General features: G+C 45.8%; 1 protein-coding gene across 1 annotated transcript; it reads right to left on the bottom strand.

Annotated features, from left to right (window-relative positions):
* Positions 1-3,239: 3,239 nt before the first annotated feature.
* Positions 3,240-24,326, bottom strand: LOC135211233 (uncharacterized). The gene is made up of 2 exons (XM_064244494.1): positions 23,990-24,326; positions 3,240-8,825 (listed from the first exon to the last, which is right to left on the bottom strand). The coding sequence occupies exon 2, from the start codon at positions 8,617-8,619 to the stop codon at positions 3,283-3,285; it is 5,337 nt and encodes a 1,778-aa protein (XP_064100564.1). The 5' UTR covers positions 8,620-8,825; positions 23,990-24,326; the 3' UTR covers positions 3,240-3,282.
* Positions 24,327-25,118: the final 792 nt, after the last annotated feature.

The raw sequence follows: 25,118 nt of genomic DNA, 5'->3' as shown, positions 1-25,118 counted from the left end.
ACTGCGTCTTGAGGAGACGGATTGTCAGGTCCATCCAGGCCAAGCCCTTCCTGAGACACTCTTCCTTCAGAAGGAAGAACCTCATCAGCACCCCCATGATCTCCTCTAACCACTTGAGCATATGACCTCTCGGGTCCTAAGACCGAACTGGGCACATACGCTCTCATGGCTGGACCGAGAGAAGTGCACTCCTCACGGTACCCCCTAGTCACCTTGCTCCTCCCGGTGTATACCAGTAAGGTTGAAGGGACATGTGAGGCAGATCTGATGCTCCCGCTCTTGTCTACCAGCAGAACCAGTGGATGGAGAGGACTGCAGGTGATCACCAACCCGCAGTTATGACCGGTCTGCAGGTCTAGACCGGCGGTCTCCCTGTGGAGAAGCGCTGTTCCGAGGACGGTAGCGTCGATTTCTCGCGTCAGGGGAACTGCTACCAGTTGCCCGGACCGTTTGATCATCCTCACGACGCATCATAGTCCCAGAAGCAGCCGAAGCTGCTCCCGGGGACCGGGAGGACCTCCTCCCAGTCTCGCCTCATGCATGGTCCAATGGGACTGTCACATCAACCCTGGGTACCGGACGATCATTGCGAGAATGATCACCAGTCTGGCGAGAGTCACCTGGGTGACTCTTGTCATCCTTCCGCCCTGTGCCGGAGTCTTGGCGTGCTCAGCAGCCTTGACTCTGGCTGCACGGTACCAGCAGGTGACCATACACTCTGAGGCACTCGCTGGCGAGAACCCGAGACAGTTCCCGCTCCAGAGGTGGAACCTCTAGAACTGGGAGCAGAGGTACCAGCAGTAGCTGGTACCTCCGTGGTCCCCACCTTTCTCTTCCCTGAGAAAGGAGAGGCGGTTCCTGTCGATGAGACAGACCCTTAAAAGTCTCTGTGCAAGACTTCTTGGGGGAGGCAAGATTACCTTCTTCTTCCTCGGCTAGGAGACCTTGGAAGGAGAAGTGGAGGAGGTGGCAGAAGACGACGACGACACCTTCCTCTTCTTCTTAAGACTTCCTCTTTACCAACTTCCTTAGGACAGCAGAAAGGTCTCCCACCCAGGACAAGGCTGCAGCAGCTGCCAAAGCAGCAGGCTCCAGCGCGACTGGGGAAGGAGGACCTGACGGAGCAGCAACACTTCCACGGGCAGGGACAGGGGCGGCAGGTACGGCGACAGTGACAGGAGGGAGGTCCAGGGGCGAGCTCTTGAGGCAATCGAAGTCTGGAGGAGGAGGTGGGAAGTAATCTACCTTTGACGTATGCAGCACTGGTGCTTGAACCACAGCAGTGATGTTACCAAGGTAACATACTGGGTATATACCAGGTGTGGTGGTGCCACATACCCAGGTGTGGAGTGTTGTCGTTGTCCTCGACTTGCCCACGTGTGTTACTGGGACTGTTGCAAGGTGGTGAAGCAGTCCCCTTATTGTAGGAGTGCCAGGTAGATTCAGCGTTTGCCATACATGCTACAGATCCCTACCCACGGAGGCAGAAACCTGAAGAAGCAGCAAAAGTTGGGTTAATGGGGGGAGTTCCTGTTCGCCCAGGGGGGGAAGGATCCCCCCCTGAGCAGACAGAAGTTCCCGAGTACAACTCCAAGTTGGCATGTCTCCCCCCTTCCTCTGCACCTGACAGATCGAGTGAAGAGGCGGAGAGAGACATGTTCCCCGAAGGGGAAAGAGCGATGCGGGGCAGTTTACATGGAGGAAGGAAAGAAGACGATGTATTGGTCACCAAAGGAGTCGAGGGAGCGCTTTCCGACCACACCTTGGCAGACTCTCGCGGCTTCTTCTTTCCCTCGTATCTCTGGTCCTCCGACCAAGAGATACAAGTGTCACAGGTCATTTGTCTGTTATATTCCTGCCCTCTGCATTTTGCATCATCACTAGAGCAAAACACTTCACATTTCCTGCCCCCTACTCCAAGGTATAATCACCACATAGAAGGGGGGAGAGCAGGCTTATCTGATTTGTGGGTTTGCATTTTATAACAAATACACAAATAAAAAATCACAATTATACTCAAAAGAACAAAAGAAAAGGATAAATCAGCGATCTTACGACAGAGGCAGGCAGAGAGGGAACGTCTGCACACAACTGTGGTTGAAAGCAAAGTAGAATGTTTATGTCCGGTCGGGTGGGACTCCCGACTAGCAGACAAGCAGTTACCGTCTAACTACCTTGTTATAGAATTTTACAAACGAGTTCCAGCTGGTGCTGAAAGTAATTCCTTATGTAAAGGACCGATGGTTTGTGTAACATGTAGGAACAAACTCATTTTATGTCTAAATACAATTAATAGTGGTAATGAGTGTCTAACCTTTTCAAATACATGATGCCTCAAGTAATTACCCACTGTTGTTTATCATCAATGAACTGAAGATGTCCTAATGAAAGAAAACTTAAACAGTCATCTAATTAACCTTAACAACAACCAAAATTAAAGTTTACAGTATACAGTACGTATTCCCAAAGTATGCAAAAAATGTGCAAATGTATTTCTGCAATTGCTGGATTACGACGCCTACAACGCTCATCTGGCAGATGAATTATGACACCAAAAATGCAAAATAATCAATATTAGAAGTTTTTTTGATGACAAATGCAATAAGAATGCAGTTTACATAGTTTTCAATGCACCCAAAGCATTAAAAGTAAGGTGTTCTTAGGATTTGTTACGATGTTCCGGCTTACGACGATTTTCGGCTTACGACGTGTCTCAAGAACGGAACCCCCGTCATAAGCCAGGGACTACCTGTACTGTATTTAGGTGTTAGATTGCAAAAAGTCCAATACTTAGTTGTTGGCTGCAAAAGGCAAATGCATAACTGTTAGACTGCAACAAGTCAAATACAGTACTGAGACTCAATCATTGTTATATGTACATGCCTAACTGCCGTACAGACTGCAAACATCTGACTTTGCTGCAACAATAAAAGACCAGCAGAGTTGATATTACCATTACTAACCCTGAATCCAGTATACATATGCTACTGATGCTTGGCTGAATACCTCAAGTTTTATTTTAGATCTAAGGTATTTATTGAATAAAATTTCCTTTACTTCCATAATGTGGGAAGCATCTTTCACATTAAGTCTGGATGATAGCAGCACAGTAAATATTAAAGCCATCAAAGTAAGACAAATTTAGAAAGCTTTCTGTACCATTAAAAGTACAACGTACTTGACAATTAAGAGAAAAATAAACAACATCATTAAAGGTAAGTATAAAAAACCCCTGTAAAGTTAAGAAACATAGTGTATTTCAATGAATCAATGTACAATATATTACATATCAAGTTCATAAATTTCATGGTATGCAACCTTATCATCACAGTTATTTAAATTTTCTAGTGGTCTCAGTTCTACTTTTAACCTATCTCCAAAAGACAAATCTTTTTCCGTGCTTTCATGGACAATAACATGAACACTGTTAGATTTTTCTCTTGTTAGGGCTTCATCTGAAGGCTTTTCAAGCCTCAGTCTTAATGAATGTACTTTATGTATGTGCTCACACAAATCAGCTCTATCCTCACATGAACAAATGTAAAGATGACTACATAAATCTATGCAAAGAAATTCTGAGCACTTTTCATAACAGTTGACTCTATTACAGTTTTTCTCCAGAACAATGACAGTATACTTAGCCGACTTATCAAAGCGTGACACAACAGTCCATGTGTCACCTACATTAAATACTTTCTCATCTTCAATTTCTAGTCCACTATAATGTCTCCCACTTGAACTGCTATGTACAGGCACAGTAAGATGAGATTTTTTCCTATAAATTACATTATATTCTCTTTCTACTTTCAATAACAATTTTGTCACTTCTGCTACCCGCTGAGAAAATTTCCCACTCAAATTCAATGATTTTAAATGATTATGTAAGTATTCACAATGCAGATTTACATTTGAAAATGGTTCAGAATACATAATACCATCCAAATTATGCCGGTAACACATTGCCCACACTTCAGGTTTTTCTACAAAGTTATCTACAAAATATTTCATAAAATCCACACAACGGCTACTGTATATGTCACTGAAATTCCTGCAGAGTATCTGAAATCTTCTTAGATCTCTCTCATACAATATATTCATAAGGTGAAACGGAATGTCTACTTTATGGTCTTGACTTTCAACACATTGTTCAATTTTTTCAAGTAAACAATTTTTAACATACCAGTGACAAAGGTAATGTTGTACCTCACTGCCAAACACTGTTTGAACTGCATTAAAAACTGCAGTGTCATCATCTGTAATAAGAGCTTGCACCTCAAGATGTGGGTGCTGTTTTTTGAGGGACTTGAAAAGAAATGTTAAGGTTGCTTCATTAATGTAATTACACAGGAAATGGGCTACTGGGTACCCATTTCCATATTTGTCAGGAACTACCAGATTAATCAGCTGAAAACCATCAGCACATAGGTCAAAGTATGTCCGGACACACAAAACTTTACCACAACCATCTCTCATCATTTCAGTCTGATCTTTGCTTTGAAAACCTAAAGCAAACAACTTATTCCAATAAGGAAGAGACTCCAATTCTTCAACCCCTTTCAACACACACCCCTGAGGCTTATATATAAGTAAGGGATCAAAGTCCTTAGACTTCCCATTATTAATGAGTTCTGTTAAATCTTTAGGTTTCCAATGATCTCGCAGATCTGCAAGGTCACTCTTTTCCGCCTCATTCTGAAAGACATGACCCTTTTTTTCCAGTCTCTTTTTCATGTCGTAAAAAAATCGACTTTTTACTGCATATCGCTTTTGAGTGAAGTTGCTATTGTTTAGAAGTACTCCATCCTGAATACTTTCCCGAACCCGTTTGGGAGAAACGCCCATTAATAGCAATTGTTTTCCCAATTCCTTTACATACTTTGGAAGAGGTGGGTACATTTTATAGTCTTTCTTAACATCATGAGAGTGGTAAGATATGTATTTCACTGTAATCTTTCCATTTTTTTCCTTAACAAGCATTCTACTTGGGCAGACTTTACCTGTTCTTACTCTAGTTTTCCACCTCCTGTGTGTGTTACTAGCACTGTTCCCTACTCTATCTTGAGACAACTTTCTCTGACAAATACTTTCACCTGCAGCTTGACAAACATAGTAACTATATCTTACATTATCTGAGCCCAAACTACCATTTCTTTTAGTAAATACTGCCAGACTCATTGCTTCTTCTTCTTCCTTCCAAGCAAGAAAAAGTTTCTTTGACTCAAAGTGTAAGTCACTACTATCAATTTTATCTTCATGGTCTTCCTCAAGATGTTTAACCATTTGCTTGATATGATAGAACTGCCTCTCACATTCAGGGTAGATGCAGGAAGACTGCTTCCTAACTAACTCGCATCGATGCTGTTTCATGTTATATTGGTCTCTGAACATTCGCAAACATGTGCCACACTGCACAGACTTGGTGGTCTTTGCTTCTTCATGCTTTTTTACATGGTTTTCAAATCTAACTTTAGTCTTGAACATGGAAGAGCATACATAACAAAGATAAGGGAAATAATCTGAATGTTTATTTTGAACATGCCTTTGCATATTGAATGAATCTCTAAATACTCCATCACAATGCTTGCACTTGAAATTTTTTGAATTGGATGTAACCAATGTGGAGTCCTCAGAGGGATCCGCTGCTTTTATATCACACTTTTTTACCGACGTTTCCAATCTCCGTTTTTTATACTCAATAGCAGCCTCCAAAATTGATCCACATCGGGGTCTTTTTGGCCGTTTTGTTTCAACTTGGTGAGTTTCCTCCTCAGATTTCAAGTCGACTTTACTGATATTTATGTGTTCTTTTTCAAGACCACTATCATGTAACCTTTTTACCTTTATGAAAGGAATTTCACTGTCAGTGTCTTTCACTCTTTCTATTTGCATGAGAGGAATCTGCGATTTGGTCACTGCCAAAGCATTTATTTTAGTTTCAGATTCCTTTTGCATATGATCTTTATTTTCTTTCTGCTCAATGGTGAAGGGTTTACTGCAAATCTCATTATATTCAATCGGCTTCTTTCTGGAACAGTTTTTCCATTTTCTATGCATAGGCTTTTCTGTTCTTTTTTCTGGTTTTGTTACTCCATTCACCAGATTTCCATCTTGTTGCGACAAAATAATCTTTTCTTGTATCTCTACCCGTTCACTTTCTTCATCAATGTTTATACTAATGAAATCCACATCTATGCCTGAGTAACTTTCGGTTTCTTTCTTTATAACTGTTATACAATTATTTTTCTCCACAGTTTCAGATACTTCTGAAACTATAAATTCAATCTTTACTGGCTTAATATGAGTTGATGATATACACATAGAATTACTTTGTTTCAGTTTCATGGAATGCACCTTATGTATATGTTGACACAAGTAAGCTCTGTCATCGCATGAACACGCATATAAATGTCTACATAGGTTTTCACAAGATGTCTCCAAACACCGCTCATAGCACTTCTGCTTCATGCAAGAATAAGCTAACTCAGTCACTGTGTATACAACTAAATTATCGTAAGGAGATTTCACTGACCATGTCCCAGAGAAATGAGAAACATTGCTATCTAAAATTGACAAACCACTACAGTGTTTTCCCTTTGTGGCAGAGCAGACTCTTTTACCCGTTTGCAAATTCTTTTTGTAATGGAGGCAGTAGTCCTCTTGAATGCCAAGTATCAAAAAAGCTACTTCGACAACACTTTGAGAAGTGCCTGTACCCCCTTTAGTAATAAGCATCTTTAATTTATTATGAACATATTCACAATGCAAAGAAACATTTGTATATGGAATTGGATTAGGAACATTTTCTGAATTGTGCCTGTAGCACATTGCCCAAACTTCTGGACGGATAAGGAAATTAGATGCAAAGTACTTTACAAACTCTGAGTGATGAAGACTATATTTTTCAACAAAATCATTACTCATCATTTTAAAAATTGCTTTATTCTCTTCATGAAGGAGGGCACAGAGGGTTTCATTGAAACCGATATCATATATTTTACATCTCTTGGAGATCTCATCCTTCCAACATTTTTCTACATATGAGTGACAAAGGTAATGCTTGATATTCCCAAAGGCAACGTTCATGGCATTGAAAATATTTGTATTATCATCTGTCATAACAGACCTAACTTTGACATTGGGACATCTAGTTTTTAAGGATATGAAAAGGAGCTGCAACGTAACCTCATCAAAATGGCTTGTTAAGAAATATGCTACTGGATAACCATTTCCAAAGACATCAGGAACAATGAACATCAAAATTTCAAAACCAAAGAGATCATAAGTTTGAGATGAAGTTACACAAACAATCTTGTGAGCTCTCTGTTTCATCATGATGCTTTGCTCTTTAGTCTGTAATCCAATGGCAAATAGTTCACCAGAATGAGGCAGTTTATTCAACTCTTCATTTCCAACAAAGACAGCTTGTCCTTGTGGCTTAAACACAAAAACTGGATCATACTTTTCCTTATTGCCATCTACTGATGAAACAGACTGGAAATCAAGTCTCTTCTTTAAATCAAAAAAGTACCGGTTACTTATGACATAACCTCCCTGTGGAATTATACTGTTACCTCCATACAGTCCCTCACAAACACTCTTGCGTACCTGTTGTGGTGATGCTCCCATTAACAAAAGATTTTTTGCATATGTTTTGACTGAATTTGGTACTGGAAGCTTATCATTTTTCACACTTCTTGAATGTGAATGATAAGAAATATAATTGACAGTTATTCTCCCATTTGCCTCCTTCACCAACATTCTACTAGGACATAATTTACCCATTCGAACATGACCCTTTTTCCATCGTTTTGCTGTCTTTCGGGGCCCATTTATGCACTCACCATTTGCCTGACATACATAACATCTGTAGCTCCCATAATCTGAATCAACTGTTCCCGATCTCTTACTAAAGTAAGCAAAGGTTTTCAGTTCTTCTTCCTCTTTCCAGCGCTGGAACAAATCTTCTGATTCAAAGGTTAAGCAGATGGAATCAATTTTACTATCATGCTCTTCCTCAACATGCTTCAGCATTCTTGTAACATGATAAAACTGCTGATCACACTCAGGGTATAGGCATGCAGACTTTTTGTAATTTTTTGAACAGTTGTGTAGTCTCAAGTTATGCTTGTCTCTAAAGACTCTAGAACACTCAGAACAAGTTATACCACTGCCACAGACATTTGAAGAAGTGTGTTTTTTTAAATGGCGCTCTAATTTTCTCTCAGTATTATAAACTGCAAAGCAAACATTGCAAGTGAAGAATTTACTATGCTTTGTTTCAAAGTGCCGATTCAAGTTATGATTATCCCTGAAGTGTCGACCACAAACTTCACAAGTAGTGTTATTCTTTTTCTTAGCTATAACTGAATTTTTCAATGTTTTTTTTAGATTCCCAGCCATCTGCTGGGCTATGCTTTTATTATGAGCAGTGTCTGATTCAGTTTCTCTTTTGATATTACTGTTTTCTGTATTGTTTTCTTGGAGAGAACCATTCTCTAAAGCCTTATTTACAGGGAGAGATGAAAGTGAGGGAGAATCAGAAACAGATAAACACTCCATCAATGCTAAACTTTTTGTCACTTCCCATTTTGCACTGCACACTTCCATTTCCTTAACCATCTGTTACCCCTCTTTATATTATCAGAAAGTAATAAATTAACCATTCTTCTGCATAACTCCTGTTATGGAACTAATAGCAGCAGCTCTGACTTCTAAGGGTGTGATAAGGATACAATAATAAAAAATGAAAAAAGGTGACCTCACAGGACATTGGTTTTTATGAAGATATGCTTGCTGCACATGGATGAAATGCAGACCAGTCTATTCTGCAACAGAAGAAAGACTATATATTACACAAATCTTTTATTTATAAAATTATCAGCAAAAGAAAGAAATATTTCATGGTATAAAATCCTTAGTTTTATGTGTATCTCTGATCCTGCTAATTAGAAAATATTTCACAGTATAAATCTAGTTTTACATGTATCAATGATCCTGCTAGTTAGAATGAGACTGGGGGGAAAAAGAGAACTCTTAGTTCAATGATGGGGCTCTTGACTAGTAGTCCAGATGCATAATACTGAATTCACAATAAGGAGTGTGAGCAAAATTAGAAAAAATTTAACAGCATAGTTTTGATGCTAATTCCTAATAATGATAAATAAGCATTCTAATAAAACAAATAAAATTCTTACAGTATACATTACAGTATTATTATTAATAGATAATTTAACAAAACTACTCGGTTAACATTTTTAACTCATGTGCCTGACTTGGAAGGCTTTTTCTAAATAAATATGACATTTTTGAGGATAGATTGCAGCTCAAACTACTGAAACTACTAGCTAATACATTCTTTTATATACTGAGGTAGTAACTACCGGGCCGGTAGTTACCTGCCTGGCGGTGGGGAAGCACCGCCTCCCCACCAGCTCACTGAGTCATCACTTTGATGACAGCCAGGACTTTGATGATGACCCCTAAATCAAGGGGGTGGGTGTTTGGCGGGAACATAAAGTAAAGGACACCAGGTTTGTATGGTTAGAAAAAAATACATTTTACTTTTAAAAAATGTCATTTGTTTCCACACCGTATACATACCTTCCATCCTTTACTTAGGAGACTCATCCTAAGGTAGGGATGGAAGTCCTGTCTCGCTGGCTGAGAATGGAACCCGTGATGCCAGGACCCGGGCTTCTAATTTTGGGGTCGTGGATCCTTCACCCCGTGAGCCATGGTAAATGCGACCTGATGGCTGACAGCCTGGGTATCAAAGGCGTGAGCGTAAAACTCTCTCTCTGGCAACCAAAATCAGGCTATATAATCATAACGGGTTTGTTGGGTTGCAGCACACTCCCCTTCGGAAAGGAGTGTGGAGACTGACTTCTGTGTTTCTACAAAAAAACCACTAGTTGGACATGGAACGCTTATCAGTATCGAAATCGGTGCCGGAGAAGGGGTTTTGATGCTGCGGCCCCAAGTAAGGGGAAAAGGTGAAAAAAATAGGCCAGTCATACTCTCACATTCACCCCCAGCCTGATTCGGAACTTTGATCCTCGATTCGATACTTCCGACCTCTGAGACCACGGAGGCAGCTAAACCACTTGCTGAGCGGCTACCACAGGACCAAGGTCAGTTGTGTCGAGGTAGCTGTGGGTGCAGTCTCTAAGGTAGAACCTGGTGAAGGTGGAAGGGGGAGACCATGTGCCAGCTTCCATCACCTGGGTAACAGAGAGGTTCTTCTTGAAGGCAAGAGATGTGCTCATTCCACACACATCATGAGCCTTCACTCGACTGGTACCAGCAAGTGGGGAAGAGGGAGGGGAGAGGGTACGGCAAATCACCTCTCGAATCCAATGTGAAATGGTATTCCTCATAACCCTCCTCTTTGACGGGCCCGTACTTACAAAGAGATGTTATAAGGTGGGTTCAGTAGAGTGGTCCATTGGAGATAATGCGTCGGTGTTCTCAGAAGACAGAGAGGTAGCTCATCTGGGTCTTCGGTTATTGTGTTCAAGCTCATAACCTGGAACGAAGAAAACCGAGAATAAACCTGGGCCGGATTCTGGGTTTTCGCAACAAACTCAGGGACAAAGCTGAAGCAGGCATTGGTCCAGTGCTCAGTATGAGGGACAGTATAGGCTAGGCCATGGAGCTCACTGACTTGCTTGGAGGAAGCAAGGGTGAGAAAAAAACTGTTTCAGGGTGAGATCCCTATCAGATGCCAGGGATAACAGTTCATACGGAGCTCTCTTCAAAGACCTGAGGACAGCAACGATGTCCAAGGGAGGAGGCTTTGCTAATACAGGCAGTCCCCGGGTTACAACGGTGTCGGCTTACGACGTTCTGAGGTTACGATGCTTGTCAATAGACGTTATTTCCAGGGTTACGACGCATGTTCCAGGGTTACGACGCCTACAACGCTCATCTGGGAGATGAAATATGACACCAAAAATGCAAAATATTCAATATCTGAAGGTTTTTTTTGATGAAAAATGCCATAAGAATGCAGTTTACATAGTTTTCAATGCACCCAAAGCATTAAAAGTAAGGTTTTCTTAATGTTTTTGACGATGTTCCGTCTCAAGAACGGAAACCCCACCGTAACCCGGGGACCGCCTGTACTGGAGTGCAACCTTGTTCAAAGCTTTGTATGAGCATTAGAGAGTTCCTCTGAGGAAGAGATCGATTCCTTCATCTGAGGACTTGGCTCAAGGCCGAGCGATAGCCTTTTACCGCCGAGACCGAAAGGAACTTCCCTCACCAACCCCACAGAAGATGGCCCACTTGATCTGATAGACAGATGTTGAAGACTTCCTGAGGTATCCTGCACACAGTACTTCATCCTCTGCTTGGGCTCGAGATCTGACTTCTCGAAGTTCACCACGATCCCCAGATCACAGCAGAATTCGAGGAGTCGACCCCTGTCCTGTAGCAACTGCGAGCGGGAGCTTGCCAGGACCAACCAATCGTTGAGATACCTCAGAAGACGTATCCCTACGAATGGGCCCAAGCAGACACCAGCATGAACACCTGTGGGGCGGTTGAGAGACCGATGCAAAGTGCCCTGAATTGGTACACCGTCCCGTCGAGGATAAAGCGGAGGTACCTCCTGGAGGACTGGTGGATGGGTATCTGGAAATTCACATCCTTCAGGTCCACAGAAAGCATGAAGTCGTTCTCCCTGACAGAATCGAGCATGGAGCGTGCCATTTCTATCGTGAACCGAGTCTGGCGAACAAATCGGTTCAAGGGAGAGAGATCTATCAGATCTATCACTGGGCGCCAGCCCACCGATGACTTCTTCACCAGGAAAAGTCGGCTGTAGAAGCCCGGCGACTGATCCCGTACGATCTTCACAGCTCGTTTGCTCAGCATGACATCTACCTCTTGCTGAAGCGCTACGTCCCTGGCTGAACGGGGAACGTACGTCTGCAGATGGACCGGGTTGGAGGTGAGGGGTGGCCGCGACTCGAAGGGTAGTATATATCCCTCCCAAAGGACGTCCATTATCCAGGTCTCGGCTCTGAAGTGCTGCCAAGTTGCCCAATGGCTCGCCAGGCAACCCCCCCACTTCTGGCAGCAGGTGAGGGGGAATGCCGTCCATAGGGTTTCCCTTTCTTCGACTTCTTCCCAGATCCTCCTCGGGAAAAGGACTGGGAGGAGGGCTGATGATCATCCTTACAGCAGAAGTCGAAGGCTGTGTCTTTCCTCTCAGCCTCGACGAGGAAGACGTCTTGGCCGCAGAGGAAGAGCTAGCCAAGCTCCGAGGCTTGGCCACAGTGGCTCGAGGCTGCCCAACCGCCTTCGAGACTGCCTGGTGGACTAGGCGGTCACTGTCCTCAGTGCGCCGCTGTTCCACCGAAGCGTCCACCATCTCTCAGACCCAAAGCTGTCTCACGCCCTGCCGACCTGGTCACACGAGCGAGGACTGCGTCTCAAAACCAGGTTGGCCGTCTAGTGGGCCAGGTAGGAGATAGCCCTACCTCCAAACTGACACAATCTCCCGAAAGCCGGGTCTCCTTCGGGAGTGATGTTTCCTGAGGAGGCCGCGAGCCTGGACACTGTGAGGGACCACAGGTCCAGCCAGGAGGCTGCTTGGAATGCTGTCATGGCAGTCGCTTCCAAAGCCAGTGCCTCTTGCTGAGAGAACCAGAGGTTCTCGGCCAGCAGGTGTTGAAGAGACACCCCTGGAGTTAGCCTAGCTAGTTCTGGGTTAACCTGTTAGGGCGGCAGTGGGTCCTCCGATGGCATGTAGAACCGCCTCTGTCGTGTTAGAGGAGGGGAAAGCAGCTTGGTAAAACTGCCAGACCTAAGCAATCCCTCCTGTCTGGAGACAAGAGAGTTCACCTGGCCTAACACACTGTCGGCAAAGGCTGATCGGGGCAGACCCACCGTCGTCCTGGGTTCCTTCTTAGGCCCCCAGAATGACTCCAGCCTTGATAGAGGCTTGGAGGGAGGGAGCACCGATCCTTCCCAGAGGTCGTTGTGCTGACGAATCAGCGCAAAGACCTCCGCAAACGACCTCTGGATCTTGGGAGTGATCGCGTCCTGAGGAGATGGACCGTCTAGTCCATCCAGGGAGAACACTTCCTGAGATGCTCCTCCTTCCACAGGAGGAACCACGGCAGACCCCTCTTGGTCTCCTCCAACCACTTGGGCGTATGATCTGGTTGGTCCCAAGACCGTGCCAGGCTCGTAGGCCCTTGCGGTGGGACCGTGAGAAGCACACTCCTCACGGTCGCTCCTAATCACCTCGCTCCTCCTGGTGTAGCCTGAGGAGGTTGAAGGGATAGGAGAGGAAGACCTGACACTCCCCCCCTGTCTACCAGCAGAGCCGGTGTGCTGGGGGGGCTGCAGGCGATCGCCAACCTGCGGTGACGATTGAGCTGCAGGTCTAGACCCACGGTCTCCCTGAGGAGAGCCGCTGGACCGAGAACGGTAACGACGGTCTCGAGCGTCAGGAGAGCTGCTACTTGTCAACCTATCCATCCGGTCCCGGTGGGAGCGACGGTCGGGAGAACAGTAGAGTCCACTGGCGTGGTGGGAGCGTGCACCATCCTCACGATGAGTCACAGTACCTGGCCCAACCAAGACTGGGCCTGGTGACCTGGGGGACCTCTTCCTTGCCTCAGCCCGCGTACGGTCCAGTGGGACCATTACGTCAATCCTGGGGACCAGGGGATCTCTACGAGAGCGACGGCCGGTCTGGCAAGAGTCACCTGAGTGACTGCCACCAGTCTTCCGCTCCATGCCTGGGTCCTGCTCATTCAGCGGTCTGGACCCTGGCTGCACGGTCACCCGCAGGTGACCGTACACTCAGTACTGCTTGCGAATGAGCGGCTGAGACGGTTCCCCATGCCGAGGCAGAGCCTCTGGCACCAGGAGAAGAGGTGGTAGCTGGTACCCCTCCGGTCCCCGTCTTCTTCTTCCTTGCGGAAGGAGAGGCGGGACCTGTTCCGACCAGCGGAAGCCCCAACTGTTCCACCAGTGGGACAGACCCTTAGAGGTCTCCGAGCGAGACTTGTGGGGAGGGGGGGGGAAAGGCTACCTTCTTATTCCTGGCCGGTCCGGGGCCTCGGAAGTCAAAGGGGAAGAGGCGGCTGCAGACAACAATGAAGACGACGAAGACGACAACACCTTCCTCTTCTTCTTCATCAGCTTCCTCAGGACCCCCGTCAGGTCCTCCATCCAGGACGGAGATGGGGCAGTTGCCAAAGCAACACGGCCCAGCTGCACCTGTCTGGAGCGAAGACAGCAGGAACTGGAACCGGGGCAGCGACAACTGGAACTGGCGGCAGGTCAAGCGGGGAACTCTTGGGGCACCGAAAGTCAGGGGCTGGAGCGAGGGCAGCAAAACCAGGCGGTGGGGTCGTCTCCTTCCTTGGCACGCATGGCAGCAGGGCCTGGACCGCAGCTGTACGGGTCACCATCGCCACGTGCTGGGTGTAAACTAGGTGGGGAGGAGCGGCATACCCAGGCGTCGACGTCACCAGGCCATGCGTCACTGGACTGGCACCCTGTGCAGCCAGGTGATACGACAGCCCCTGAACACTCGGTGTGCCCAGGAGTCCCAGCGAGTACCAGACCTGCTCGATATCGCCACCCACAGCGGCAGACATGCCTGAGGAGGCAAGGGTCAGGTTAGTAGGGGGGTTCCCGCTTGCCCTGGGGGGGAAAGTTCCCACCCCGAGCGAACGGAAGACCCCGAGTACAACTGCACGTCAGGGTGCCGCGCCCTCTCTTCTACACTCGACTGGTCGAGTGAAGAAGCGGAACGCGACACTTCCTCCAAAGGGGAAGGAGCCATACACGGGAGCTGACAAGGAGGAAGGAATGAAGAAGACATTTCCGTAACCAATGGTGTCGCTGGAGAGCCCTCCAACGACACCTTGGCCGGCTTACATGCTTTCCTCCTCCCCTCGTAGCGCTCCCACTGTTCCTCCGACCACAATACACAAATAACACAAGTGTCGGCGCGAGAGCACTCTCGCCCTCGGCACCGAGTACAAAGATCATGAGGGTCAATGGAGGGTCAATGTCCTCGAGGGATCTAAAGGCCCCACACCTACGGACGCCACACCAGGGCACAATCTGCGGCTGACTGGGAGGTGGGGGGGTCTCTCCGTCTCGTGGCTACTCATTTCAGCACAAGACAAATAACAATATCAATGAAAAAAGCAACACTATCAAGAACTTACAGTCACATTTCCAAGTACTACCAAAGATACAACCATGCACACAAACACTTTGTCAAGCGAAGGCGAAAGCAAACAACAATGGCGGGCAGAGCGGCGAACACACGGTGGCCGAAGGCAAAGTGGATGTTTACCTTCCAGTCGGGCGGGACTCCCGACTATCGGACAAGCATTTAACTACCAAACCACCTTGTTCGAAAGCTTACGACCGGTCCAGCTGCGCTTCAAGTATATTCCATATGTAAAGGACCGAGGGTTTGTATTACGTGTCGAAACAAATGAATTTCAGTTCAAACCATGACCCTGGGAATAAGAAGTTTCATAGTTCACTAACATAGGCAACAAAATGTTGTTTTATTGTGCTGATTACAACTGCAATCTTGAGTAAGAATAAACATGATATTGTAATGATACAATTAAGTTTGTTCATACTTACCTGGCAGATATATATATAGCTGATAATTTCCAACACCGACAGAATTTAAAACTTACGACACACGTAGTGGGAGTCAGGTGGTTAGTACCCATTCCCGCCGCTGGGAGGCGGGTATCAGGAATCATTCCCATTTTCTATTCATAATTTTTATTTCCACTGTCTCCTGAGGGGAGGTTGGGCGGGTACTTAATTATATATATCTGCCAGGTAAGTATGAACAAACTTAATTGTATCATTACAATATCATTTTGTTCATGCAACTTACCTGTCAGATATATATATAGCTGAATCCCACCTTTGGTGGTGGGAGAGACAGAATAGAGGATTTAGGAAACACATATGTGCAGATAATTGATATCTTGATTCCTTACCTGTTAGCATAGCTGGCTTCGTGATTACTGCCACGTAAGTCTGCTTGTGCTACTAGAGTTGCCAGCGAGGTAGAGACCTATATAGCTGGTGCACTCCAGATGATCTGTCAACAGGGGCGAGACCACGACGTGACTAGACCATGAGCCATAGTAATGAGGGCAACGAGACAAAAATACACCACCTGGCTTAGTTTACCAAAGGTATCCCACTTAACTAAGCTAATGGAAGGGAGACCCGCCCCAGGCGGTCACCCCACAACCATAAACACAAATTAAAAAACCCCCTAATCCCTAAAGGATAGGATGAGTGTTACCTCCTGCCCCCAAAACAGTGTCTGCAGCAATGTATGGTCCGAGGGAGAAGCAATTTTCGTATGTCACTTTCACCTCACCCGCAGGTAGTGTGAAGCGAACACCGAATTGCTTCTCCAAAATGTGGCATTCAAAATATCTTTGAGAGCCATATTTTTGTGAAAGGCTACCGAAGTAGCAATAGCTCTCACTTCGTGAGCTTTTACTTTCAGAAGCTTTTAAATCACTGTCACTACACTTATTATGCGCTTCTTGAATCGTATTCCTGATGAAGAACGCCAGTGCGTTTTTCGACATAGGAAGATCAGGTTTCCTCACTGAACACCACAAATTGTCCGATGAACCTCTGCAAGCTTTAGTTCTCTGCAGATAGAACTTTAGAGCCCTGACAGGACACAGATCTCACGTTCGTTCCCAACTATATCTGCCAACCCTTTGATTTCGAAGGACCTCGGCCACGGGTTGGAAGGATTCTCGTTCTTTGCTAAGAAACATGGGACTTAAAGAACACACCGCACTACTTTCTGAAAAGCCGATATGCTTGCTAATGGCCTGAATTTCGCTAACCCTCTTCGCCGTCGCCAGAGCGGTTAGGAAGATCGTTTTCTTCGTCAGATTCCTGATAGAAACTGAATGAAGCGGTTCGAAGTTACTCGACATCAAATATTTGAGTACCACATCCAAGTTCCACGAGGGTACTTTAGGCTGGACTACCTTCCTAGTTTCGAACGATCTAATGAGATCGTGAATGTCCCTATTATTAGACAAATCGAGTCCTCTGTGTCTAAAGACTACAGAAAGCACGCTCCTGTAGCCTTTAATAGTTGGAACAGCCCAACTTCACTTCTTCTCAGATGAAGAAGGAAGTCAGCTATCTGGCTCACAGAGGTTGTGGTGGAGGAAATGCCCTTCTTCCTGCACCAGGATCTGAAGACGGCCCACTTCGATTGGTACATAGCGATCGAGGAGGGCCTCCTTGCGGTGGCAATCGCCTTCGCCACAGGTCTTGAAAAACCCCTCGCTCTGGCCAACTTCTTGATAGTCTGAACGCAGTCAGACTCAGAGCGGGGAGGTTTTTGTGGTACCTCTCGAAGTGGGGCTGTCTGAGTAGATCTTTCCTTAAGGGTAGAGTCCTCGGAAAGTCTACCAGGAAGGACATCACCTCTGTGAACCAGTCGGCTGCCGGCCAGAAGGGGGCGATGAGAGTCATCCTCGCTCCTTCCGATGCCGCAAACTTCACTTCCTCATCACTTCCCCGAGGATCTTGAGCGGGGGAAAAGTATATGTCTAGGCCCGACCAACTCCAAAGTAGGGCGTCTTACTGCGACTGCTCCCGGGTCCAGAACTGGGGAGCAATAGAGTTGAAGTTCTTCTCGTCCTGGACGTTGCGAAGACATCCACCTGTGGACAGCCCCACAGGTTCCACAGCGACTGGCAAACCTCTGATGAAGGGTCCACTCTGTCGGCAACAGCTGTCCTCGTCGACTGAGAAGGTCCGCCCCCGAACATTCTGTACTCCTGACACGAACCTTGTCAGGATCGTGATTCTTGCGCTTTTGCCCACAACAGGAGTTCCTTTGCGATGGCAAACAGAGAGGCGAGTGAGTTCCCCCTTGATTTCTTAGGTATGCCAGCGCTGTGGTGTTGTCCGCATTGATCTGAACGACTTTGCCGGATACTTCTTCCGGGAAAAACCTGAGAGCCAGATAAATGGCTGACAGCTCTTTCAGATTGATGGCCAGGACACCTGTTCCCCTCTCCAGGTGCCCGACACTTCTTTCCCTCCTAGTGTTGCTCCCCAACCCGTGGACGACGCGTCGGAAAACAACACTAGGTCGGGGTCCGAAGTTTGAGGGAGAGCCCTTCTGCGAGCTTCCGAGGATCTGACCACCAACTTAGGTGATCCTTCACCTCTCTTGTTAAGCACAAGATCGCCTCCAGATCTTGCTTGTTCTTCCAACTGTTGGCTAGGAAGAATTGAAGAGGTCTGAGGTGGAGCCTTCCCAGAGAAACAAACTTCTCCAGTGAGGAAATGGTCCCCAGCAAACTCATCCATTCCCTCACCGAGCATGTTTCCTTCCCCAGAAAGGTCGCCACTTTCTCCAAGCATTGAAGTTGTCGCCCCTGGGACGGAAAAGCCCGAAAGCACTGAGTCCATCTGAATCCCCAGATAGACTAAAGATTGAGACGGCGTCAAATGCGACTTTTCGAGGTTACCAGAAGCCCCAGGGACTTTGTAACGTCATGGTCGTGTGCAGGTCCTCCAGACACCGTTCGCGCGATGAGGCTCGAATAAGCCAGGTCGTCTAGGTAGAGAGAAGATCCGTATATTCTCCAAATGAAGCAGCCTTGCCACGTTCTTCATTAGAATGGTGAAAACCATCGGCGCTGTGGTCAGACCGAAGCAAAGTGCCCTGAATTGGAATACCTTTCCCCTTCAGGACAAATCGCAGGTATTTCCTTTGATTGGGGATGGATGGGGACGTGAAAATACGCGTCTTGGAGGTCCAGTGAGACCATCCAATCCCCCGGTCTCAAAGCTGACAGCACCGATTGAGTCGTCTCCATCTTGAATTTCTTCTTTCTCACAAAGAGATTTAGACTGCTGACATCGAGGACGGGTCGCCACCCCCCCGAATGTTTCGGCACCAGGAACAGGCGGTTGTAAAACCCTGGTGATTCCAGGTCGAAGACCTGTTCTACCGCTTGCTTCTCGATCATTTGTTCCAGCAGATCGAAAAGCACTTTCTGCTTCTCTCCTCGATAAGAGGGAGACAAATCCTTTGGTGTTGAGGATAGCGGGGGCGACTTCAAGAACGGGATCCTGTACCCTTTCCTCACGACATCCAGCGACCAAGGGTCGGCATATCTCTCTTCCCAGGCTCTCGCGAATCGAAGAAGCCTGGCTCCTACCGGCGTCTGAAGGACTTCCGACTCACTTCCTACTCTTTGACGGAGCAGGGTTTTTCCTCTGGAAGAGCCTCTCTCGGGAGGCTGCTTTCGAGGAAAGTCCAGCACGAAAGGGCTTCGATTTCTTGGCAAACGAAGCTCCAGAAGATGAAGCAGCTGCTGGCCTTCTAGAAGACTGAGCCAGAAGATCTTGCGTTGCCTTTTCCTGAAGGCTTGAAGCTATGTCCTTAAACCCATAGCCTGGGGAAAGAGATGGTCTGAGAAAGGAGCGAAGAGCAAGTCCGCCTTTTGCGTTGGAGAGACGGATTTGGCCGTGAAGTTACAAAAGAGCGCTCTCTTCTTAAGAATCCCCGAGCTAAAGTGCGTAGCCAACTCCTCAGAACCATCCCTGACGGCCTTGTCCATACAAGAAAGTACGCTGGGACAGCTCCCCCAGACTAATAGTATCAGAACTCCTTGACCTTGCATCTAAAACTCCAAGACACCAGTCAAGAAAGTTGAAGACCTCTAGAGTCCTGAAGAGGCCTTTTAGGTGAAAGTCGAACTCGTTATGGGTCCACGTGACTTTTGATGAAGACAGAAGGGCTCTTCTGGAGGCGTCTACGATGCTCCCAAAGTCACCTTGAGCAGAGGCTGGTAGTTTAACTCCTATGTCCTCTCCTGTCTCGTACCACATGCCTCCTTTACCGCAGAGTCGTTGAAGGCGGTAAAGCTAAAGAGGACTTTCCTGACGCTTCCTCTCTCCATCCATTCATTGACTTTCCGGAACGCTTGCTTCGTGGAAAGCGACTTCTTCATTTTAATGAACCCCGATGCCTTCGTTGCCTTAAAAGAAGAAAATTGAGAAGGAGGAGTACGAGGGGCTTCCGGTTGAAAAGTTTCTCCGAACTCCGACTGTAGCAGACGCATCAAAACTTTATAGTCCGATGAGACCGTAGTTGTTTGTTGTTCTTCCTCTGCTTCTACTAAATCGTCGCTAACTCCTTCCTCAGAAACTGGAGAAGTAGGAGGAAACTCTGAAGAAAACTGACGACCATGAAGGGTTCCTTCATCCACCTGAACTTGCATCGGTGAGGGACTGGTGTCTACCAGCGCGCGCTTGGCGTCCGAATCCGCACGTTTGGCGCCGACAGGTGCGCGCTCGACTTCTACCAACACACGTTTGGCGTCCACTGGCGCGCACCGAGCGTCCACTAGTGCACGCTTGGCTTCCACTGTGCGCGCCGAGCGTCCGTCAGCGAGCGGCTGCCGCTCACTGGTGCACGTTTATCCACAACAGGTGCGCGTCTGGCGGCACCTGAAGCGCGCTCCACTTGCACAGAAGCGCGCTCAGCGTCGATCACTCGCTTGCGAACATGCGAAGACTTGCGAGCGGGAGATATATCATCCTGAGAGCGAGAAGCGAACTTCTCACCATCCTCTAGTGAGAGCTGCTGGGGAGCAGAACGACTCTAAGAGGAGACTCGAACGAAGAGAGAGGCGAGCGAGGAGAAAGAGCGGGTCTTGACTTCTTCACAGGAAGCTTCTCATCCTTCCTACGACGCGGAAGAGCCTCTCTAGCAGCAAGAGCGTCCTGAAGTTGCTGCTGCAGTGACTGAATCATTCTCTTGTTAGGCGAATCTTCCTGCTCTGGGGAGGGACTGATCCTGTGAGCAGGAGAGCGGCGAGGGGACGCCCCCCTCCTCCTCCCAGGTACGGCCTCTTCCTCCCGAGCTCTGGAGCGACCGTATCGCTCACACGAGCTAACTGAATCCAAGTCCGAAGACTCTCTACGCCTTTTCTGCGGCGGAAAAGCAGCGAACGCACTGTCAGGCGAAGATCGCAAAAGCGGCGAACTAGGACGTGAAGCGGTCAACATTACGCGCCGTCCTTTTCAGCGGACGTGAAGCACCTTGAGAACTCCACCCTTTACGTGGGGATGAAGCCTCCGATGACGAAAAACACTCCTTGAGGAGGCGTGCACGCGCACGCTCCCTGGCAGTCTGGGGATTTTCATCAGTAACTGCCGAAGGCACGTCAGATCGGTGGGGGTTCCTTGTAACCCTCCTTCGGCTTTCGACATGCTCCCTCCCCAGGTCCTGGGAGTCAAGCAGAGGTCCAGGCCTAGAGGCGAAACGAGGCCGATCTGACGCACCCTCCACTACACAAGGGGTATCACTGCACTTTTGCACGTCACTTTTGCTCTCAAGAGCCAACACTTTTGATTCTAGATTACGAATCGACTCCAATATTAAGGATAAAGTATTACTCTCTACAGACACTGTTTCAGGGCCCGGAGGCAAAACTACAGGGTTAGGAGCATTAACAGAAGGAGGGTTAACAGGAGAAACATTAATATCTTGAACGCCTGAAACACTCCTGGAGGAAGACCTCCTTAACCTATCCTTTTCAAGTTTCCTAAGATAGGTCTCATACGCCTTCCACTCAGAATCTGTTAGTCTTTCGCACTCCTTGCAACGGCTTTCATACACACATTCATCGCTCCCTGCAACTCTTACATACCGTATGTGGGGTCTACTGAGCTTCAGTAGCCTACCTCTACAATCAGTTCTAGAGCAGAACCTAGCGCTAGCTGTACTAGACCCTGACATATTATTCCAAGAAAAATCCAAACCAAAATCAAATCAATCCACTAATAACGTGTGCCTAGCCACCGATCCAATCAATTAATCCAAAAAAAAAGAACCAAAAGGGATACTCAAGTAGCAATAAGTTTCCAAATCCAGACGGAGGTGCTGTAAACAGATGTTCACAACACCGGCGACAGAAAAATTATGAATAGAAAATGGGAATGATTCCTGATACCCGCCTCCCAGCGGCGGGAATGGGTACTAACCACCTGACTCCCACTACGTGTGTCGTAAGTTTTAAATTCTGTCGGTGTCGGAAATTATCAGCTATATATATATTCTGACAGGTAAAGTTGCATGAACAAAGTTACATATATATTACGCTAACATTGTTCATATGAGTGCTGGGAAGGCTGGGAAAGATGGTGGCTCTGCTGCTCTTACGAACAGCACCTCACGCGGGTGCCACCATATTGGATTTCAAAATTGCCTTCAAAACATATTTTACGAAGACCTCTTATGCTTATTTTAATTTGTATGGCGCTTTCATATATCACATTATGTTGACGAAACTTCAATCTTTTGAATGGTATGCTTAAAGATGTAATTGTATTCTTGTTTCACCAATTAAATATCGAGTGAATAAGGCTGATCCACGTGATGACGATGGATCCACTGCGGTGTTTCCCCCATACATCTTTTTACAATCTTCACTTTCATGCCTGGTTACAATATTCATTTCAAGTTGAAAACTTTGCTCACCATGCACTAGGCTACTACCATTTCAGAATGTTTTGCCTATTTCTGAGTAACAGGGTGACCATCATCCTAAAAGACCAGATCTCGCTTGAATGTATTACTTACTATAGTACTACCTAGATTCTGAATTTTCATGGGTTAATCCAAGTAATACTAGCGTGACGAGTAATTTCATTGGAAATTACAATTTCCTATAGACTACCTAGTATGTCTAGGCTAGTATTTTGAAAATATAAATTGACATGGGATACTAGTAAGGCTCAACTATAATGTCCTAAATAAGAGGAAATAGGTAACACGAAAGTAACAGGGCAAAACCTTCTCCCAAGTGATTTCCCCTGCCCATAAACTTCCAGCTTCTCATTGGTCCCCCTTACCGTAGGGTAGAGTTCAAAGGTTAAATTACAGCCGGTGGTCAAACCCTAAAGTTACTATACTACTGTTAATAAGCAAGCAAATATACTAGCCTAGGTATGCTACCTATTAGGATACTGCAATTTCCAGTAATTCTAAAGATAGTTCTGCACGGAATGCAAGGATGTAACCGCGAATACGACATCCACTAGAGATTAGGGCGTCCAAATGTATTTTGCTGTGTTTAGTACTGTCCCCTGGGGGTAATTACAGTCGTCCTGAATAAATAGCTATTACTTAAAATTCTTGTTCAGGAGGTAAAAACTGCATTGAAAAACCGCAAACTGCCATAGTCTAGGCCGCCGTGGAATGGTATTACCTATAGATCACCCAATTCCAAATGAAATTACCCGCCGTGTCTCTAAACTAGCTAGATTAGGCCTACCCTCAGTATTTCTACAGAAGCAGTCCGCACGGACTGCAATGGGACGTAAACCGCGAATACATCCACTAGGATTGGGGCATCGAATGTATTTTTGCCAAATGTTTAGTACTCGCCCCTGGGTGGGGGATTAAATTTAGGCTAGTAGCTACAGTCGTCTGAATAAACTAATTAAAATTCTTGTTCAGTAGTAGGTAAAAAACTGCATGGAGAAATCTGCAACTGCCATAGTCTGGGCTGCCGCGGATACCTAAGTACCCTAGATCTACCTTTTTTTTGTATGGTGTTTTTACGTTGCATGGAACCAGCGGTTATTCAGCAACGGGACCAACGGCTTTACGTAACTTCCGAACCACGTCGAGAGTGAACTTCTAGGTATCACCAGAAATACACATCTCTAACCCCTCAATGGAATGGCCGAGAATCGAACCTGCGACCACAGAGGTGGGACGCAAACACCATACCAACCACGCCACTGAGGCGCCTGCTGTAATGGTCTACCTGGAATGGGTAAAATGTCGAGTGTCTAAGGCTCTGGGGTGGGTATGGCAAGGTCATGTCAAACGTAGTTTTACTTAGTACCTAGCCCTACCTACTACTTAGGTATCTACCTACCTGTCAAAAGAGAAACGACTTACCATAGAAATAGTAGTAGTAATTGTGCTAATAGCTAGGACCGAGTGTATATTATTCAAATAATTTTGATGGGGTCCACGTATCATATAGCCTGGCACTCTAGATATTAGTAGTAGTAGTAGTAGTAGGTGGGATATGTCTTCTGCTCTTGTCCAGTGGTAGTAGTACCTATATCACAGACAGCGAGTGTTCAGTATTGGAATTTGGAAGGTTCCTCATCAGTCATCCACCAACACAGTTCCGGGCACAGTATAGATTGCTTGAGAAGGAGAGCAACATGTCATACAGTCATACTACCTAAATTGAACACAGATGAAGGCTTCAAGTTCTTCACAGTTACCTACTTTTCTAGTATTTCTACGATCCGCATGCAATCCCTTCTTTTTTACTTGACACTAACGGCAATTTTGTATTCAATGTTCCTTTCCTTAAAAGGTTTTGATTTTAATGCCAACCACTTCCCTAATTTTTAGTGTTTGGGTCCTTTCTGTGACATTAAAACACTAACGTCAGGAGTGCAACTTAGAATTAATCACTTTGTTATCACTGGCGTAGTTGCCCTTTGTTATCACTGTCGTAGTTAACCAGGCATCTATGGGGGCGAATGCCCACACTGTCCAGGTAGAGCCAAGCTATTTTATTGGGGGGAGGGGGCAGTGGCATAAAACGTATATGAAATTTATATAATTAGTAAAAGATACTATTCTCAAGTGTATATCCATATAAATAAAGCAAAATAATAACATTAATAACGCGTAAACATGCATTCGAAATTATAGAGTTCAATTAATTCTCAACGCTTACTTTACATGCAAGTATTAAGTTAAATTTCCTCACAACTTCGTTCAAAACTTATAATATATTATATATATTAATAATAATTATATATATATATATATATAGATATATATATATATATATATATAGTTTTTGAACGAAGTTTTGTGAGGGAATATATATATATATATATATATATATATATATATATTAGGGCTTGTGCCTTGTATGATAAGGCGCCCTATGAGGTAATGTTAGACTAGCGATAATCTTACGCTATGTGAATATATATAATATATATATATATATATATATATATATATATATATATATATCTATATAGTATATACTAAA

The sequence above is a fragment of the Macrobrachium nipponense genome, chromosome 4 (genome assembly GCF_015104395.2).
Source record: "Macrobrachium nipponense isolate FS-2020 chromosome 4, ASM1510439v2, whole genome shotgun sequence".
NCBI lineage: Eukaryota > Metazoa > Arthropoda > Malacostraca > Decapoda > Palaemonidae > Macrobrachium > Macrobrachium nipponense.
Note: the sequence above shows the minus strand (reverse complement) of the source record. Positions and strands in the feature narration are given on the sequence as shown.